A 22,033-nucleotide genomic window follows, 5' to 3' on the forward strand; every position below is an offset into this window, starting at 1 on the left:
CGGTAGCCTGCAAGATTGCATTACCTCCAACACTTTCGAGGGTCCACGATGTGTTTCACGTATCCATGTTGAGGAGGTACGTGTTGGATCCTTCAAATGTTATTAGTTATGATGAGTTGAAAATTGGGGATACTTTAGTATATGAGGAGATACCTGTTCAGGTTTTGGACCATAAAGTTTAGAAGCTTCGTACCAAAGAGATACCATTAGTGAAGGTATTGTGGCGAGACCACGAGGTTGAAGAAGCTTCTTAGGAATTGGAAATGGAAATATGCCAAAAGTAACCACAGTTGTTTTGAGCACTTGTACATGATCCTACTGTGGATTGGGATAGGTGGTTAGTCGTCGGGAGTGTGTGTATCGTGAACTTCTGAGACTGTTGTATATATAACCACGGTATTCTTCCGCCATAAGTGAAGGTATGTATGTGTATGTGTATGATGGGGCTATGCTATAATGGTTGCTAGTTTTTCTCTAGAGTGATATATATATGTGTTTGATTGTATGTATGAGCCTATAAATGAGAGATCGCAAATTTCGAGGATGAAATTTTTGTAAGGAGGGGAGATTGTAAGAACCTGACTTTTGATAATGGTTTTTAAATATTTAAAGAAAGGAGCATTTTGGTAAAAGAGAAGGCCTCGTCGACGAAGCCAGTTTTCGTCGATGAAGTCTTTGTCCTTCTCGTTCATGAAATTCAGAGACTCATCGACAAGGAGAAGCCGAGGAGTTTCGGAAGTCGGAAATATCAGGATTCATCGACGAATTCCCCGTCTCGTCGACAAGAAGACTACAGGGCTTTATCGATGAAGGCACCATTTCGTCGACGAGTTTTCCCTGGTCAAAGGGCTATAAATATCATTTTCCTTTACTTCTTCATTAAGAAACATATCTCTCTCTCTCTCTCTCTCTCTCTCTCTCTCTCTCTCTCTCTCTCTCTCTTTCTATACTTTTCTCTCTAGATTTTTTCGCCAATCGTTGCTAGAATCGTGAATCTGAAGTTACCACGAGGATCGTGGAAGGATTCTCTACAAGTTCTACAGATCGGAATCCCGTTTCGGAGATTTTCAGGTTTCAACGTAAAATTGAGGTAAGGCTCGGTTTTCAATTCTGATCCAGTAGTTTTGTAGGAAACAGTCTTGTGAGTATATTTTGTACTGTGATTTTTAGGTTTTGGAACTCGGTTCGCTGTTTAGGGGCCTTGGAGTTCAGGATTTGCTATTCCTGGAAAAGATAAGGGGAATTGTGTTTATATTGGTTATTTTTGAAATCGGACTAGGTGAAACTGGGGTTCACGGTCCTGTGTGTGCTTTGGCTACTCATTTGGGAGGATCTAACGGGGGAAACTACGAGTTTTTCATTATTATAGTTTTGGGAAAAAGGGGGTGACAGGCTGCATCCCTGGTTTTGTTGAAAACCAAATTTATATTTTGATTTATACTGTGTTATAGGGATGACCATGCCTTGACTTGTTTAAACTGTATGTGCTCAGAAAGCCATGATTTTAGATTACCAAATGAGTGTGGTTTGTTTGGTTATATAAGCATGCATATGTTGTATTTTGGTGAAATAGGAACGAGGTTCCAAATTGTTCCAGGTTTGAAAATTCGACTTTTGCCGAAGAGTGCGCAATACCACTAGATTGGCCGGTGTTTGCCGAAGGGTGTGAAATATCACCAGATTGCCGGCGTTTGCTGAATGGTGTGAAATTTCACTAGATTGCCGGCGTTTGCCGAAGGATGCGAAATATCACTAGACTACCGGCATTTTTCAAAGGGTGTGAAATATCACCAGATCACCGATTTTTACCAAAGGGTGTGAAATACCACCAGACAGTCCGAGTTCAAGCCAAAGGGTGTGACGACACCAGATTGTATTGCTCGTTTTTGTGACATATTGGAACTGGTTTTGATTGTTTTGACTATTGAGCTATGCATGTTAGTATGTCATGATAACACTCATATGCCACACACCGATATAACCTAAGTTCTTCCTTACTAAGAGGTGTCTCACCCCTGCTGTACGTACATTTTTACAAGTCCTTCGAATAACCAGAACTAGCATCCTGGTGTAGGGAGCGTAGTGGCCGGTGTGCTATGGTTAGCGCTTGGGTAAGTGCTAGGATTGTTTTTTTGGTGGGTTGCCATTTTGAGATGTATTTGGGTACTCGTTTGTACATTTTGATAGAGTCCATGTTGTGTTCTTATATGGAATCTGGTATGGTACTGCATATGTATATATAGAATGACCTTTTTCACTATGTATATGATTGTGTTTGGATGTATTTAGGGTGCCTACGAACCGCACGGGATCAGACCCTCATCCTTTGTACTGTATTTATGGTTTATTTGTATGATACAGGAACAAGTTAGGTTACATTTTCACCCTTGGGCCCCATTCGGGGTTCTGGGCATGACAATGAAAGCCACTACTTGGGATAGTACAAGTAGTTCGGAGAATGAAATAAGTGACCAAGAGGTTGCCTACACGTGCTTTATGGCATGGGATAATGAAGAAAGCTCCTCAACTAAATTTTCAAATAATTCTTGTAGTGATGAATCAAGTGATGAGGGTATGCTATCTTATGATGAACTTCAAAATGATTTATTCCAAGTACATAAGATGTTGATCAAAGCAAATAAAAAAAATACTTCATTAAAGAATAAAAATGAAAGTATAATGAAAGAATTAGAATCCCTTAGAAATGTTGAAAGAGAGAATGAAAGAGAAAAAGGATTCTAGGATCAAGAAAATAGAACATAAGTATGGATCAGTAATGAAAGAAATAGAATCCAAAAATCTTACTGAAAAAGAAAACAACTTGAAAATCAAGAAACTAGAAAGCAAGAATGAACAAATGATAGAAGACCTTCGTTCCCTATCCTCACCGGTATATGAGAAAGATATGTATATTTCTGGATTAGAGGATAGAATAAGAAAATTATCTCTAGAGCTAGAGAAATCATTAAAGAAGGTTGACAAGAAAGACATAGAGTTAAATGATCTCAAGAATCAAATCAAAGATAAGGATAAAATTATTTACAACTTTACCAAAGGAAAGGAAAACCTTGATAAGATGATTGGCTCACAAAGAATGTCACTAAAAAAAGAAGACATTGGTTTCAATGGAGTTGAAAATAAAAAGAAAACAAGTCTTTACATGGGTTGTTTCTCAAAAGCCTCCAAAGATAATGCAAGAACATCCCTTAATGCTTACACTAAGATCATATGCTATCAATGTAAGAAAAAGGGGCATATAAAGTTTGAATGTCCATTTAAGAGAAAGAGTGTGAAAATTAAACAAGTATGGAGAATTAAGGAATCATCCCTTATTAAACCAACCGGACCCAAGAAAGTATGGGTACCGAGATGATAGACTAGTTCATAAATATAACACTTCATGGATTAAGTCATTCCCTTTGAAAATTGAGAAAGTAACTTAATTCATGATCAACAAACAAACTAGTTAAAATAGAAAAACTTAAAGATGAGTTTAAGATAAGTTTGAGAATGAATGCCTATATGAGATGCTATATGCTTACATGCTTATATGATATGCTACATGATATGCTTTACTTATATTGAAAATTTATGGCTCACTATGTTGAAAATTTGAGCATGAGATTATTGAGTATAAGCATGAATTTTGATATGAGATTAATTCTTGATCATGCATGCTATTGATGAATTATATGGATAGACGTACTGCTTTTTATACTGATATCCATGAGTTATGAGAGATAAAATGGTTATATTGGTATCCATGAGTTGTGTATAATGTGATAATGACTTTGGTATCTATAAAGTCTTTGGTATCCATGAATATTTTTGGTATCACATTTTAAAAATTTTAATTGCTATCACAATTTTTTTTTTTTTTTTTTTAAAAAGCTCATTTGGTATCACAATGTAAAAGATCAATTGGGTTTTTAAGCATAACAAGAATAATTATTTCTATGAGCATGGTATGACATTGATGATATGAGCATAATATTGATATTTGATACATAATGTGAATCAATGTTTTGAAATATAGGATGATGAAAGCAAAATTGATAACAAAACTGAATGTATTGAATTCAGGGGGAGTGTTATGTCATATTGCTTATACTATGATTGTTTCCCTATTAATCAATTCAAAGAATTTTCAATTGGTATCATGAATTAAATTTTCAATTGGTATCATGAATTAAATTTTAAATTGGTATCAATTCTCAATTGGTATCATGAATTTTAAATAGATATCATGAATTCAATTTTAAATCGGTATCATAAAATCAACAATTGAAATCTTGAATATTGTCTAAAGGAAAAAGCTGTTAGTAATGAAGTTAAAGCTCATATACTTGAATGTTAACACACACTACACATGCTATATTGAAAAATAATAAATTGAGTGTGTTCATATGTTTGATACACATGTTTGATGATACGCTCAACATGTGATTTTACTTGAACTTAATCATTTTTTTTCCTTTTTGATGGATGTCAAAAGGGGGAGAAGTTTTAAAGCAAAAATTAAGCATAGTTTGCAAATTGAAAAAACTGAGCATGCACATAATATATATCAAAAGGAGAAGTATTTGATAGTGATGAGCATGATTGAAAAAGAGGTTTTAAAATTGATATTGATCTTGCAAATATTGTCAAGATGATGCTTATTGAAATGGGGAGTCTTTTTAAGGCTCACTCCAATTTTTGCTTCTTGTTTGTCATCATAAAAAAGGGGGAGATTGTTGGCCTTACAAGGCTTAACATCTTGTTTTGATGCTAACAAACAAGTAGAACTTAACATGCTTTGTTTAAGTGGTGTATTTTCATGACTCGATGATGAATGCAAGGTTAAAGAATTCATGAAAGCTTGTATTTCAAAGAAGGATGATTATATCAAAGCTTGAGGCACGGATTAAAACTTGAAGATCATGAGAGCATTGATATTAAAGAACAAGCTTCAAGAATGAAAGCCCAAGTGATCAACATGGAAAGCTCAAAGAAAGATGAAGCAAGCATAAAGACCTCAAGGAATTCAAGAATTGCAAATTTGAAAGAATTTATAGGAAATTTCATGTAAGTACTTCAAATAATTTCAATATGGATATATGGTTGTCATCTTAGAACAATAAGGTTTCAAAAAAATTTAGAAAGTTAAGCCCTTAACCTTTACTTTGAACAATTTAGAGGAATGACATAAGTCATGTAGAGACTAACGTCCCATTTAAGCAAATATTGACTCATTCCTTTTCAGTTCAAAGCAGCATGCTATAACCAATATTTTCATATTTTATCCAATCATTATGATATAAATACGTTAAGAAATTGGATTGGATATATTACTTGACATTTCATATTGGCTTGATTTTCCAAGAATCCTAGTATACAAACTAGTGTATAGTGGATGCATATACTAAGTTTTTACATTTTAAGCCCAAACCACTTCCTAAGCCTTTTAGTCATCACTACCCCTTATTCTAAGTAATCCTAAGTTCTAAGGAAGAATAATGTGATTGTGTAATACCTATTGGAACCCATTCTTCCTTTGGTTCACAGGGATTTGCTTTCATTATCACCCATATCATCCTTTTATCCAAGTCTCTAGCACTTTTAAAAAGACAATTAAACCAGACGTACCCTTTCCTTTTATAATATAAGCATTCTTTGATTTTATGCAAAGGATTTTGCTTATTAAACCTGTTTCAACTCGATAAGGCATGAAACTGACTATGGGAATTAAAAGATGAACCCTTTTTGAAAGATTTATTTTGTTTAACTTTTAAGGGTTTCTTTGAATTATCCTTTTCACTAGTGGGTTTGAAAATCATTTTAGAATGCTCTTCAATTTTTCTTTCTAAGCAGATGATTTTCAAAACCTTCACAAGAATTTTCTTTTCTAGGATGGCATGATACTCTTTTATATTTTCTGATTGTTTTGTCAACTTTTTGTTTTCATTTTTCAAGAAGGTTTTATGCTTGGACATCCAAACTAGAAATTTATGTATTTTAAATGAAGTCTTTTCTAGTTTGTAGTGAGGAGGCATGCTAGCACAATTGAATTCATTGCATGATTCAGCATAAAATTTTTCACAATAATTATCACATGAATCACTACATGAATTATCACAAGATCTAACAGATGATTCATCACAAGATATGTCACAATATTTTTCACGAGAATCATCGCATGCATCATTAATAGAATTATCAAAATATTCGATAAATGATTCAGCACATGATATATCACAACATTTGACAGAAGAGTCATCAATTGAGGTTGAGTGAGAATCATATACCTCTTTTTCTGTCAATATTATTACCCTATGATTTACCACATTCTAATTATTTGAGCTTGTCAATTTCAGAGTGTCCTTCTCCTAGGTCTCTCCATATTTCTTTTCTAACTCCTCCCAAATATCCCTTACACATTTATGTGCCATAATTTCATATAAAATATTAGAATCTAAAGCACAATATAATGAGTCCATGGCATATGAATTTGCATGCATTAAACTAGTATCATTTTCATTCATTTACATACAAATTCCTTTAACAATAACTTACCATGCTTTCCAGTCCATAGATTTTATAAATATGCTCATATTTATTTTCCAGGCGATAAAATTTTTGCCACAAAATATTGGAGGCCTAGAAAGGGATTGTCCCTTACTAAATGAGGATACACCAATAGAAGCCATTATGATCTTTAGCACAAGCAGTTAAACTTTTTACAATGAGACTCTGATACCAATTGATGTGAATGGTGTATTCCCAAGATGGGGGGGTGAATTGGGTGTTTCCAAAATTCCTAGGTCAATTTGCCCCTATTTAAAATTCACAATCAGTATATCGCAACCTATGGTATTTTCTATGCAATCACAAATCCAACAAGTATTTAAAGCATGTATGTAAAGCAATCAATACAGTAAACAATTAAACATACATGTGCAAAAATATAAAGAGTATCGGGAAGAGAAAGCAGGCACAATATTTGTTATCGGGGTTCGGCCAATCTTGCCTATGTTCCCACCTCAAGCTAACCAGCAAAAAAATTCCACTATTTGCTCACTTAACCGGGTGAAGCGACACCGTTTACACTCTCCTAACGGGGCAGAGACTTCCCAGCTCAATTATAGGGTTAAGCCACAACTAGTACTCCTTACGAGGCGGAGTCACCTCAGCTCAATTATAGGGCTGAGCCATAACTAGTTCTCCTTACGAGGCGGAGACACCTCAGTTCACTTTTCGGGCGGAACCAAGCCATACACACTTTACAGGATGGTGCACCTCCTAACTCACCTAACCGGGTTAGAGCCAAACTGGTACACCTGGAATACAAAGATACCAATTTTTTTGTACAATAGAAATGCTTCTCAAAATAAGCAGATGTGTACAACAATAAAGCTCTAGATGCACTATCGTATGATATGAAATATGCTCAGTAGAGTATGTGAGATTTCTTCAATAATATTTTTGCAAACTCTGAAAAAGATGTATATGATAAAAAACTTCAAAGATTTGAACCCAATAAAATATTTCTCCAAAAATTTTGTGTTGACTCTATGAGTCAAATCCTATTTTGATAATGACAAATCACTTGGTATTTGATTTGTGCATTGAGAATGTGAGCAGGAACATTACTTAGCATGCACGGAAGGTGATGAAGTCATGGAAGCCATTGGAATTAAAGCATATACAACTTGGCACAATCCATGGAACTAAAAGAGTAGAAGAGTGAAGATGCAAGCGTCAAGTTCAAGGTCATCATGGGAATGAGTATTTAGAATTGATTATAATTGCATATTTTATATGATATAGCTAGAAACTCAAAATAATACCTACACAAGAATCTCATGAAAATATTATATGGTTAAATATGGACTTAGAGACCTTATTTTGAACCCCGAAAAATGTTTTATAAGAGATCAAAGCAAGAGAGCAAAATTGATTTTGAAACTGAAAATAAAAATTCTGAAGTTAGTATGCTCAGATGTCTAAGGTGTACCCTCAAAATTCTGAAGATGCAACCTCAGACGGTTGAAGATTACCTCAGACGTATGAAGAATTCCTTCAAAAGACTAAAGAATTAGTTTACTCATATGAAGATTTAATTATTGAAACACGGAACAGGAAGAACACCTTCATACGTCTAAACCCTTAGTTCATTCATCTGAGCTGAGACTTTAGAAGACTGAACCCACAATTTAGTCATCTGACCCTATGTTTAGACTATAATTTTCAGTGCTTTAAGGAACATCGGACATTTGAACCCGAAAGCTCAGTCGTATGAACCTACAGAAATTTTAAAAGTCTGAAATTTAGTGAGAAAACACGTGGGTTATTCACTTAATCCACTTGATCCAACAGTTAAGACTTAACGTAAGGTTGAGATTACTTATAAAAACAACCTCTAAACCCTAGTGCCTCACTTTTGGCATATCATTGGGAGCCTTGAAAGTATACACAACTCTGAAAAGCATTGAACACATTGCTAAGCTCTTTCCTGTGATTTCAAAGCATTTACATCATTTCTAAGCTTGGGCCATGTTGATTTTCAAAAGGAGTTTCAGTGAATATTGTGCAAAAAATTTGGGTATTGAGGTTTGGATTTTCGAGGAAAGGTAAGGGGGTTCTATTTATGTCGGTTATTTTTGAAATCGGACTTGGTAGAACTGTGGTTCACGATCCTGTGTGTGTTTTGGTTACACATTTGGGGAAATCTAACGAGTAAAATTATGGCTTTTTTCATTTTACAGTTTTGAGAAAAGGGGGGCATTGGGTTGCATCTTTGGTTTCGTTGGAAAATCGTGAATATATTGTGAATATATATATATATATATATATTATGTTATAGGGATTGCTGTGTCTTGACTTGTTTAAACTGTATATTTTTGGAATATCATGATTTTAAATTACCAAATGGGTGTGGATTGTTTAGTTATATGAACATGCATGAGTTCTGTTTTGCAGCAATGAAATAAGAACAGGGTTCTGAATTGTTCCAGGTTGGGAAAAAGTATCTAGCTCTATATCCGAGGGTGTGAAATATCACCTGGCATGTTTGGCAAGAGTGTTCGGCTCTATATCTGAGGACGTGAGCCTTACCGGCTGATCACCAAACGGTGTGGATCCACTAGTTGTATCGGTACGATGGCATGAGAGCCTGGGGCTACGCCATGTGCCGGGGACACTGTGTAATGCAGGCCAACTTCAGGGCGAAGGGTGTGATGACACCTAGTTACTTGATCATATGTGTGTGTGTGTGTGTGATGAGCACTATACTGTAACTGTTTTTTGTGAAAATAATGGAATTGTATTGAACTGTGTATGTTTTATGTTATGATAACACTCATATGCCACACACCGATATAACTTGATTCTTCCTTACTAAGAGGTGTCTCACCCTTATTGTACGTACATGTTTTTTAGGTCCTTCGGGTAACCGGAACTAGCGTCCTTGTGTTGGGAGCGCAGTGGTCGGTGTACTGCGTGTAGTACTTGTGTAAGTACTAGGACTATATCGGGTTGTCATTTTGAGGTTTTTCCTGGCACCCAGGTTTATGGTTTGTGTTATAGAGCTCAGACTTTTTTGTATAGACTCTGGTATGGTACAATGTATGTATAGAAAAAATAATTTCCACTATCTATATGTCTTGTAAATGAAGATGTATAGGGTGTACGGAAACCCTATGGGGTCGGACCCTCATTCATTATTGTATCATTGGTGTTTTGTATGATACAGGGATAGGTTAGGTTACTAATTCACTCCTGGGTCCCATTATCGGGTTCGGGGCGTGACAGCTTGGTGTCAAAGCTAACCAGGTTGTTAGGTCTTGTAGACTTGGTTAGGCATAGTTGTGTATACATACCACCGTATAGGATGTAGGAAATGGGTAGAGTAGGTCAAGGGTTGTTTTGTTACTAGACAGGGACTCATTGGTGGTGTTCCGTGTTTGCCCTAGAATGACGATTCTAGTAAAATCATGGTAAACCATTGATGATTTTCGTGTCAGTGTGATAGGACAGACCTGGACCCGTCGGGTGGTAGTTAACATGATTAGTTGTAAATGATTATGTTAATTGTACGTGATGTAGGAGTACTAATAGATTCCTATCGTTTTTCAGAATGGAGCCCAAGGACAACAACCTACGAAGTGTCTCCAAGGAGACTGCGAGCGATGAGTCTCCTTCCGTGCCTTGAGCATTGATGAGGCAGGTCATGCAGGAGATTAGGCGGAGTGTTAGGAGACGCGAACGTTCTCCTACTATTGTGGGGTGCAGCATTGAGAGGTTCATATGCATGCACCCTCTGACATTCTTAAGAGGACATGATCCAATGATAGCGAAGGACTGAGTTGAGAAGACCAAGAGGATTCTGGAGGTCTTACACTGTACAAATAAGCAGAGGGTCCTCTATGCTACCTTCCAGCTATCTCGGCAGGCAGGGTGATGGTGTACTGCGGTGAGTCTGCTGGAGAAGTAGAGAGCCGGTCCTATGGAAATGACATAGAGCCGTTTCATGGAGGTGTTATTTGAAAGATATTTCTTGGCCTCCACACGTGACACTAAGGCGGATGAGTTTTTTGCTCTGACTCAGGGAAATATGACGGTGCAAGGGTATGCTGCTCGGTATACAGAGCTATCTCGTTTTGCGTTGTGTTTGATCTCAAATGAGTATGATAAGACTCAGAGGTTTGAGAATGAATTGAGGAAATACATCCGTAGGTTAGTGGGAATGTTGTAGATTCATGAGTTTTCAATTTTGGTGGATAAGGTCACTGTGATCGAGATCGGCATCTGGGAGGATGAGGTGGATCAAGAACTAAAGAAGAGGCCAGTACCTTTTGGTTCTTAGTCTGGATCTCATCAAAGATCATGGAAGAAGAAGAACAAGGGCTCGGGTTACAGTCAGAGTACCGAGCATCAGAGTTCTTAGGCGAGCCAGTCGGGTGATCGTTGTATCAGGTGCCATAAATGGCATAGCGATGAATGCTAGTTGTTTGGGGGTAACTGCTATAACTGTGGCCAGCCAGGTCACATGGCTTGGGATTGTCATGCACCAAAGAGGGGTACGCCTACTCCAAGTCAAAGTTAGGGAAGTAATCAGGTATCTCGGGGAACTTATCAGATGAACACAGCTCCGGCAAGGGTATACTTGCTTACTCCAGCAGATGTTAAGCATGCGGGGAATGTGGTAACAAGTATTATGATGCTGCTTTTAAATAGAGCTATGGTTTTATATGATTCGGGTGCGACCCACTACTTTATATCTACTAACTCTGTAAAACTATGTGGGGTTGAGACTCGAATCATGAATGAAGAATTGTCTATAGCTACACCATCTGGGAGTGTATCGTTTTGTAGGAGGAGGTTAGAGGACTGCCCAGTGGTAATTCAAGGAAGATTTCTACCGGAGAATCTTGTGGTAAACGACATATCTGGGTTCGATGTCATACTGGGGATATATTGGTTATCCTCCAGTGATGCTGTGATCGATTTCCGTGGAAAGGTGGTAGTATTCAGACCTCTTGGGGAGCAGGAGTACGAGTTTGTAGGATCGTGTGTGCGTTCGACGCCACAGGTCCTATCGGCATTATAGGTGAGGAGGTTACTCTTGGATGGATGTCAAGGGTACCTAGCTTACGTAAGGGAACCGCTGTGGGATGAGTTGAAGCTTAAGGATATTCGAGTGGTTAACAAGTTCCTAGCTGTGTTTCCCGAAGACTTACTCGGTTTACCTCCGAATTGTGAGCTAGAGTTTGCAATATAGTTACTACATGGCAATACACCGATCTTTAAAGCTATGTATTGGATGGCTCCAGCAGAACTTCAGGAGTTGAAGGAGCAGTTGCAAGAATTACTAGACGAGGGCTTTATCCAACCTAGTGTTTTGCCTTGAGGAGCTCCAGTGTTGTTTGTGAAGAATAAGGACGGGTCGATGCGTATGTACATTGATTACCATGAGATCAATAAGGTGACTGTGAAAAATCATTACCCATTGCCTCGTATCGATGATCTCTTTGACCAGCTGCAGGGGACTTAGGTATTTTTGAAGATTGACCTACGGTCAGGGTATCATCAGGTGAGGGTTCGATCTGAAGATGTTGCAAAAACTACTTTCCGAATCAGATATGGCCACTACGAGTTCTTAGTCATGCCTTTTGGGTTGACGAATGCTCTGGTAGTATTCATAGATCTGATGAACATGATTTTCCAAAAGTACCTAGATCAGTTTGTAATGGTATTTATTGATGACATTCTGGTATACTCGAGAAGTTCGGAAGAGCATGAAAACCATCTAAGGTTGGTGCTATAGATTCTGCGGGAGACGAAGTTGTATGCCAAGTTGAGGAAGTGTGAGTTCTAGTTGAATCAAGTCGCATTTTTAGGCCATGTGGTGTCTGAAGGCGGTATCTCAGTTGATCCTAGCAAGATTGAAGTTGTGGTCAACTGGGTGAGACTGAAGAATGTGGAAGAGGTTTGGAGTTTTCTAGGACTGGTGGGTTATTATTATTGGTTTGTGGAAGGATTCTCTAAGTTATCTGGGCCTCTGTCTCAATTGACTAGGAAGAGGGTAGAGTTTACGTGGACCAGTGATTGCAAGCAGTGCTTTCAAATGTTGAAGCATCGACTGGTTACTGTTTTAGTTTTGACCATTCATTTTAGGAATGACGATTTTGTGATTTATAGCGACGCGTCTTTAAAGGGTATGAGATGTGTGCTTATGTAACAGGGTAAGGTAATAACGTATGCTTCTCGGCAACTGAAGGAATACGAGAAGAATTACCCTATGCATGATCTGGAATTAGCTGCTGTTGTTTATGAACTAAAGATTTGACGACACTACTTGTATGGTGTGCAGTGCGAAAGTTTCACTGATCACAAAAGCCTCAGGTACTTTTCACACAGAAGGATTTGAATATGAGGTAGAGATGGTGGCTTGAATTAATTAAGGACTACGATTGCACCATCAGTTATCACCTAAGGAAAGCTAATGTGGTAGCCGATGCGTTGAGTCAAAACTCGGAACATTCTACGGTATCTATAGTTGTAACTCAACATCACATCAGATAGGATCTGGAAAGCCTAGGTATATAGTTGGTGGCTGGTGATCGTCAGGCTCTCATTGCTAGTCTAGTGATCCAGCCGACTTTGTTTGAGTGTATTAAAGCCACGCAGACTAGAGATGCGGAGTTGGTTGAGATTATGGAGAAAGTACAGCAGGGGTTGGCTACGAAATTTAACATCTCTAAGGGAGGTGTGTTGAGGTTTGGTACCAGGGTATGTGCTCCAAACAACGACAAGATCAAAAGGACGAATCTAGAGGAGGCACATCGTTCTTTGTATACAGTACATCTGGGTAGCACGAAGATGTATCGGGACTTGAGCTAGACCTTTTGGTGGAGTGGTATGAAAAGGCAGATTGCCCAGTTCGTGGAGCAGTGTTTGACGTGTCAACAGGTGAAAACTGAACATCAGAGGCTGGCAGGGCCATTACAACCCTTAGCTATTCCAAAATGGAAATGGGAGCATATTTCCATGGATTTTATGACCAGATTGTCGCCAGCACTTCACGGGCAGAATGCTATTTGGGTGATCATGGACAGATTGATAAAATCTGCTCACTTTTTACTGATGAAGGTTAGCTACCCTTTAAGTAGACTAGCAAACTTGTACGTGCATAAGATAGTTAGAATGCACGAGGTACCGGTGTCCATTGTGTCAGATCGAGACCCGAGGTTGACCTCTTATTTCTGGAAGAGCTTATAAGAAGCACTAGGGATGAAGCTTACTTTCAGTATAGCATTCCACCCCCAAACTAATGGACAGTCGAAGAGAACAATACAGATCTTGGAGGATATGTTACGGGTTTGCGTGTTAGACTTCGGTGGTGGTTTTATGCCACTAGTAGAGTTTGCCTATAACAATAGCTTCTAGGCCAGTATCAAGATGGCACCATTCGAGGCTTTGTATGGTCGGAGGTGTCAGTCACCTTTGTATTGGGATGAGATTGGTGAACGGCAGGTGTTAGGACTTGAACTCGTGCAGTAAGCATTTGAGAAGGTGGGTTTGATCCAGGATAGGATTAGATTGGCTCAGAGTTAGTAGAAGAGTTACGTGGATGTTCGCCGCCGTGAGTTGGAGATCGAGGTGGGGGATAAGGAATTTCTGAGGATTGCTCTGATAAAAGGAGTGATAAGATTCGGAAAGAAGGACAAGTTGAGCCTGAGGTATATCAGACCATTTGAGGTTCTTGAGTGAGTGGGTCAAGTAGCCTACAGGATTACACTACTCGTAGCACTCTCAAGGATCCACGATGTGTTTCACATATCCATGTTAAGAAGGTACGTGTCGAATCCATTGCATGTTATTAGTTACGAGAATTTAGAAATTGGGGATACTTTAGCGTATAAGAAGGTACTCGTTCAAATTCTGGACTGTAAAGTTCAGAAGCTATGTACCAAGGACATACCGCTAATGAAGGTATTGTGGCAGAGTCACGTGGTTGAGGAAGCTTCTTAGGAATTGGAAGTAGAGATACGCCGGAAATATCCAGAGTTGTTCTGAGTGTGAGTGTATTACCCTCCTATGGTATTGGGATAGGTGGTTAGTCATTGGGAGTGTGTGTTATTGTGAACTCCTGAGATGGTTTATGTATGTAACCAGGTATTCCTCTACCATAAGTGAGGGTATGTATGTAATATGACAGGGCTATGTTGTAAGTTGCCACCGGTTCTTTTAGAGTCGAGTGTGTTTTGGTTGTGTGAATGAGTTCATAAATGAGAGATTACAAATTTCAAGGACAAAGTTTTGTGAGGAGGGGAGGTTGTAAGAACCTGAATTGTGATATATGGAATAATAAGTAAGAGAAGGGTAAAACGGTAAATTGAGCATACTTCGTTGATGAAGCCAGAATTCGTCGATGAGGGCCCGTCTACTGTTATGCGACGAATTACAGGTGCTTGTCGACGAGGAGAAGCTGAGAGGTTTTAGGAAATTTGGAAATCTCAGACTCGTCGACGAGGCCATCACCTCGTCGACGAACTCCCTTCGTTGACTCGTCGACAAAGACGCCGCCTCGTCAACGAGGTTGGCCGAGTCAAAGGTGCTATAAATATCTGTTGGGTTGCTTCTTAGCTAAGAAATCAAAAATCCCCTCTCTCTCTCTCTATCTCTCTCTCTCTCTCTATAAGAACTCAAATTCCACTTTTTCTCTCTCTAGATTTCTTTGTCGTACGTTCTTGGAATCGTCGATCCGATGTTACCACAAGGTTAGGGAAGGATTCTCTTCAAGATTTGTGGAACGGATCTTCATTCCAAGAAGTTTTAGGTTTTGGCTTAAAATTGAGGTAAGGCTCGGTTTTCAATTCTATTTTGGTAGTTATATAGGGAATAGAATTGTGAGTATGTTCTGTGCTATGGTTTATAGGTTTTGGGAACTCGGTTCGCGATTTAGGGCCATAGAGTTCGGGTTTAGATTTTTGGGGAAAGGTATGGGGATTCTGTTTATGTCGGTTATTTTCGAAATCGGACTTGGTAGAACTGTGGTTCATGGTCCTGTGTGTGTTTTGGTTACTCATTTGGGGAAATCTAAAAGGTAAAATTATGGCTTTTTCATGTTACAGTTTTGGGAAAAAGGGGGCATTGGGTTGCATCTCTAGTTTCGTTGGAAAACCTTGAATATATTGTGATATATATATATATATATTATGTTATGGGGATGGTCGTGCCTTGGCTTGTTTAGACTGTATATTTTTTTAAAAATCAAGATTTTAGATTACCAAATGGGTGTGGATTGTTTGGTTATATGAACATGCATGAGTTTTTTTTTGCTACAATGAAATAGGAACAGGGTTCTGAATTTTTCCACGTTGGGAAAGAGTATCCGGCTCTATATTCAAGGGTGTGAAATATCACTTGCCATGTTTGGCAAGAGTGCCCGGTTCTATATCCGAGGGCATGAGCCTTACCGGTTGATCACCAAAGAGTGTGGATCCACCAGTTGTACCGGTACGATGCCATGAGAGCCTGGGGCTACGCCATGTGCCAGGGACACCGTGTAATGCGGGCTAGCTTCCAGCCAAAGGGTGTGACAACATCAGGTTACTTGATCATGTGTGTGTGTGTGTGTGATGAGCATTATACTAGAATTGTTTTGTGAAAATACTAGAATTGTATTAAACAGTGTATGTTTTATGTCATGATAACACTCATATGCCACACACCAATATAACCTGATTCTTCCTTACCAAGAGGTGTCTCACCCCTATTGTATGTACATATTTTTTAGGTCCTTTGGGTAACCGGAACTAGCGTCCTTGTGTTGGGAGTGCAGTGGTCCGTGTATTGCATGAAGTACTTGTGCAAGTACTAGGACTATATCGGGTTGTCATTTTGGGGTTTTGGCTGGCACCCAGGTTTATGTTTTGTGTTATAGAGCTCAGACTCTTTTTGTATAGACTCTAGTATGGTACAATGTATGTATAGGAAGAACAATTTTCACTGTGTATATGTCATGTAAGCGAATGTGTATAGGGTGTACGGGAACCCCATGGGGTTGGACCCTCATTCATTATTGTATCATTGGTGTTTTGTATGATACAGGGACATGTTAGGTTACTAATTCACCCCTGGGTAACATTACCGGGTTCGGGGCATGACAATTGTAATCACGGTTCGGGTTGTCAACCAGGAAGGAGGAAGTTGTGCCTCTTGTAAGCAATGAAGTAGGAGGGAGTTGTACGTCATGTAAGCAGTGGATTGTAAATAAGGCTCCGTTCTGGTTAAAGGAGTAGGGATTTAGTGGAATCCTTGAGTGGGTTGCTCAAGGCAAGGACGTAAACCGGGTTGGCAGAATCTCGTAAAATCGTGTTTGCCTTCTCTCTTCCTTTAACTTTTTAATATCTTCTTGTATTTCACTATCAGTTTTTGCATGTTTGTATGTTGGTTAATATTACATGCGCTTGATAATTAATTGGGTATAATTGAATTTATAGAGATAATAATTTGAATTAATTTCAAGCCCCTGCCATTATTTTGTTAAATATTGACATAGGGATAAGTGGTAAAATAAACTTAAATAATTTTGAAATACCCAATTCACCCCCTCTTGGGATAACACCGTAATTCACATATTTTTCAATGAAGAATTGTAGGAGAATCTAGAGTTTGGTCTCAAATGATTTTTTCCCAAATAAATATATAAGATGTAACACCCCGAACCCGTAAACCCGGTCTGGTGCGTTATACCTGATTAACCGTGCTTTGTGGCACCCTGAACCCGCCTTGTGGGACCTGAGTGCCACATCATTCATTTTCCTGTACCTGTTACTTCATTAATAACTACGCAGCGGAAAACATAACTACAGTTCTCTATCAATAATATACTAGAGTTTTCTACTTCTATCTACATTCTATAATAATCCATTCAACCATCTGCATCCACATATATACGTATCTCCAAAATCATAACCAACAACTTCTTGTATTCACAACCCAGAAGACTTAAAACATAAAACATAAATCATAAAATATTTACATTCCAAAAATATCATCAAAATTATACTCTTTCCCTTTTATATAACCCAAAAATATTGTAATAACCTCAAGCTCTCTAAGCTCGATCTCGTGGAAGTCCTGAAAAAGATAAATTTGCATTCAAGGTGAGACACATCTCAATAAGGGAAGAAAAAAATATATTAAATCAGCGTGTGGCTAACATGAGATTATAATCGACATAATATTCAACATTTGCAGATCTTTAACATAATTTCTGAAATCATTTTCCAAACCTAATCAATCACATGCAAGATATTTTACCCATGAGAGTACTCAATGATTGGGGTGATTACTCGCTTATGCAAGTAGCACCCCTCTGCTCTGATACTTTAGGCAACCCGAAGGTCACAACTGAAGCATACCAAGGTACTCACCTTACTCAGTAAACCCTCAAGTGAAGAAGTAATCTTGTACTCACACAGTTCATCCAAAAGTTTAGTAGCAAAGGCTCCCTAGAATAGGGAAATCTACCCGCTTATACAAGTAGTTTCTCCTTACCCTAGTACATTATGCAGCCTACTGCTACACCTGATACTAACCAGGGCACTCGCGCCTTTTTTAGCAAGCCCTCGGGCGAAAAGTTTGCTCCGCCCAAACGTAACATGTTCTATAAGCATTAATAATGATACTACCATAATATATTATTCTGTCTGTCATTATTCTATAATTGTCATATTTTCATGTTCTCAGCTTTGACATTGCATAACATTTCAATTTATGTGACTCTTTCCCATTTCACATCGTTCACATTTCACATTTCATTTCCATTTCATTCTCATTCTCATTTTCATTTCATAATATACCCAACATTTTTCAACTGTTTTTGTGTTAGTCCCAGCATCTTTCAGTAGCTTTCGTGTTAGTCCTAGAATCTTTCAGCTACTTTTGTATTAGACCCAGCATTTTTTAACTATTTTTGTTTCCATGGTTGCATTAACACTCACATGCAACATATTTCATATAACATAATTCCACACAGAATTCTATTTACTCATGTCACACTATTTAGCAATAAAATTCATATATATTTCCTACAAAATAAGCCAACCTACATTTAACATTCACATACTATAAATATACCTTTAATTTCTTACATAATTATCTTGAAAAATATTTCACTTTCTTCAGTCCATTTTCACTTATACACAACTAATAAAACGACCCTAGGCTCAGAAATCATAATTTAAACGGTTGGCATTAACCATAAGAAAACGTAAACATATACATAAATTATCCTTTTTTTTTTATCTATTTAATTCATAAAATCTTGGTTTAATATATATTCCCCTTTACTTGGTTTCTTGAACTATGCCAACAAGGACCCCGAAAAGATGTCTGCGGCGCTCCTCCGAGCCCTGATTTAATAATCCTAGTTCAATTAAATCAACCTAAATAAAACACTATTTTAACATTTTCTAGGCTCATAAATTTCAAATAAATAATTAAACTCTTAAATATAACCAATTTACTTAATTCCCCAACTCCCACTCTTGCTTTGGAGCGGTGCCTAGGGTAACCAAATTGAAAATTTACTCCGACTAAAATGACGACGATTGAGACTAGAACCCCGTGGCGGTGCCCAATCGTCGATTTATCTGAAGATCTAATGAGAAATTGAGTAAAAAGTAAGGGTTTACCTTTCCCCAGAAGTGATGCCTATGCTACTTCCACAAAAAATCCGCTCTGATAGAAATGTCGGTGGTAGAGATAGGAACCCAGTGGTTTCTTCGGTTTTATGATCGGCCGAATATTAGCCGAGAAAATGAGGAGAGAGAAGAGGAGAGTGAGGGGAGAGAGAGGGAGAGAGAGAGAGAGAGAGAGAGAGAGAGAGAGAGAGAGAGAGAGAGAGAGAGAGAGAGAGAGAGAGAGAGAGAGAATGGCGTGAGACTGAGGGAATGGTTCTAAAATCAAAATTGGATTTCAATCCAATTTTGATTTTGATTCTTACAAAGGAAGTATCCCCCCCACTAACATTATTATTTTATTATTATATATAATATCTACTTTAACTTATATTATATACTAACCTTATATATATATATATATATATATACATACATATATAACTTAATATATATATATCTTTATTTAAATTTTTCATTTCTTTTCCACACTATTCTTTTTTATTTGTTTATTATTATTTTATTTATTATTTTTCCTAATTATTTTAATCATTTTAATTTTTCAGGTCTTTATATTCTCCCCTCCTTAAGGAATTTCGTCCTTGAAATTTTACTTACTAATCATCCTTTCACATTACTTGAATTCATTACCCATTGACATCTAACACAATTCAGCACATATATGATCACATAAACTTCTCAATCATTCATTGTCAAACTAAATCATTATTATCTTAAACATAAACCCATACATGCTCCTCTAGCATTCTCTGGTTTATGCTAAATCAACAAGCAAACTCGTGTTGGACCACCTCTGCCAAGTGGTATTGGCTATTTTCCTCGATCTTGATTCTGTGCAGCTACAACATATAACGGTTCCCGACATATCTTCTTAATATGCCCCGGTTTACTGCACCTGAAATAGCCAGGAGTTTGAAACTAGCATTCACTCCTATGCCTCTTATTACATGTCTGGCATATGAGGTAAGACTGACTATCCTGATAACCGAGATAACCCCGATCTCTTGCCTCTTGCCTTGAATCGACTGCCTCTTTCCCTTTCTTTCTTGATCCCTGACTAACCTCAGCTTGAAAACTAGATGGTGCAGACCTCTTCTTATGCTTTGTAGGCTTTGTGCTGCTCTGGATGCTCTTTTCCAGCACTGAAGCCTTATATACTAAATCTGAGAAATTTTGGACCTGAAATCCCACCACCAACTCGTAGATTCTGCGTCTCAGGCCTTTTTCAAATTTCCTGGCCTTCTTGACCTCGTTCGGGATCAGAAATGGAGCGAAGTGTGATAGCTCCACAAATTTCGCTGCATACTCCCTAATAGTCATATTACCCTAAGTCAGGTTAGTGAACTCTTTAATCTTTTTCTCTCTGACAGATAAGGGAAAATACCTATCAAAGAACAGTTCCTTGAATCTCTCCCATGTGAGAGTTATCTTTACCAATCTATGCTCCTCTAGTAGCTTCACAGAAATCCACCAGTGTTTTGCATCACCAGTCATTCTAAATGCAGTATAATAGACCTTCTACTCGTACGTGTAGCTAAGTACCTCCAGTATCTGTTCTATTTGCTAAACACAGTTTTTTGTAGTCACTGGATCAGGTCCTCCCTAAAAAGTAGGAAGGTTCGACCTCATAAACTCCTTGATACTACTGCCCTTATCTGCAATTGGACAGTTCTTTTCTCTAGAATCCTTTCTCATTTCTACCCTAACTTATTGGGCCATACCCCTCAACATCACAGAGGTATCAATATCCTCTTCACTCAAAGTCTCCGAGTCATCTCTTCCTTTAGCCCCTACATCCTCATCCCTAGGATCCATCATGAAAATAGGACAGGAAAGAGTTAAGAATCCCATATCATAACTTTAACAACACAATCATTAAATTTAAATCCAATATACATCCAAGTTCTCCATATACGGACCAGTCTCAAAGCTCAGAAAAGAAATCATCTAAGGTTTACTGTGGATTTTCTGAGGCCGTTGACTGTTTCAGAAAAATCACATGAAATCGTTGACGTATTTCCGCCTCTAAACTACAAAAAAAAATCTTATACTTCTCAACACCTAACCTACCAATTTCCCATCCTCATCCTAACTATTTCCTATACTCTGGTATAAATCATTCCTAAATTTAAAGAATCCCAAAACCTATGGCCCTAATACCAAAATGTAATGCCCTAAACCCATAAACCCGGTCCGGTGCGTTATACCTGATTAACCATGCTTTGTGGTGCCCTGAACCTGCCTTGTGGGACCCGGGTGCCATGTTATTCATTTTCCTGTACCTATTATTCCATTAATAACTATGCAGCGAAAAACATAACTACAATCCTCTATCAATAATATACCAAAGTTTTCTACTTCTATTTACATTCTATAATAATCCATTCAACCATTTGCATCCACATATATATCCAAAAACATAACCAACAACTTCCAGTATTCACAACCCAGAAGAATTAAAACATAAAACATAAATCATAATATATTTACATCCCAAAAATATCATCAAAATTATACCCTTTCCCTTTTCTATAACTCAAAAATGTTGTAATAACCTCGAGCTCTCTAAGATCGATCTTGTGGAAGTCCTAAAAAAGATAAAATTGTATTCGGGGTAAGACACATCTCAGTAAGGGAAGAAACAATATATTAAATCAACGTGTGGCCAACATGAGATTATAATCAACATAAAATTCAACATTTTCAGATCTTTAACATAATTTCTAAAATCATTTTCTGAATCTAATCAATCACATGCAAGATATTTTACCCACGAGAATACCCAAGGATTGGGGTGATTACCCGCCCATACCTTACTCAGTAAGCCCTCAGGTGAAGAA

General features: G+C 37.8%; 1 protein-coding gene across 1 annotated transcript; it reads right to left on the minus strand.

The window, feature by feature from the left end:
* Positions 1-20,003: 20,003 nt before the first annotated feature.
* LOC131151270 (uncharacterized) lies at positions 20,004-20,513 on the minus strand. The gene is made up of 2 exons (XM_058102523.1): positions 20,209-20,513; positions 20,004-20,088 (listed from the first exon to the last, which is right to left on the minus strand). Exons 1-2 carry the CDS (start codon positions 20,511-20,513, stop codon positions 20,004-20,006), a joined length of 390 nt encoding a protein of 129 aa, XP_057958506.1.
* Between the last annotated feature and the right edge of the window lie 1,520 nt (positions 20,514-22,033).

The sequence above is a fragment of the Malania oleifera genome, chromosome 3 (assembly GCF_029873635.1).
Source record: "Malania oleifera isolate guangnan ecotype guangnan chromosome 3, ASM2987363v1, whole genome shotgun sequence".
NCBI lineage: Eukaryota > Viridiplantae > Streptophyta > Magnoliopsida > Santalales > Ximeniaceae > Malania > Malania oleifera.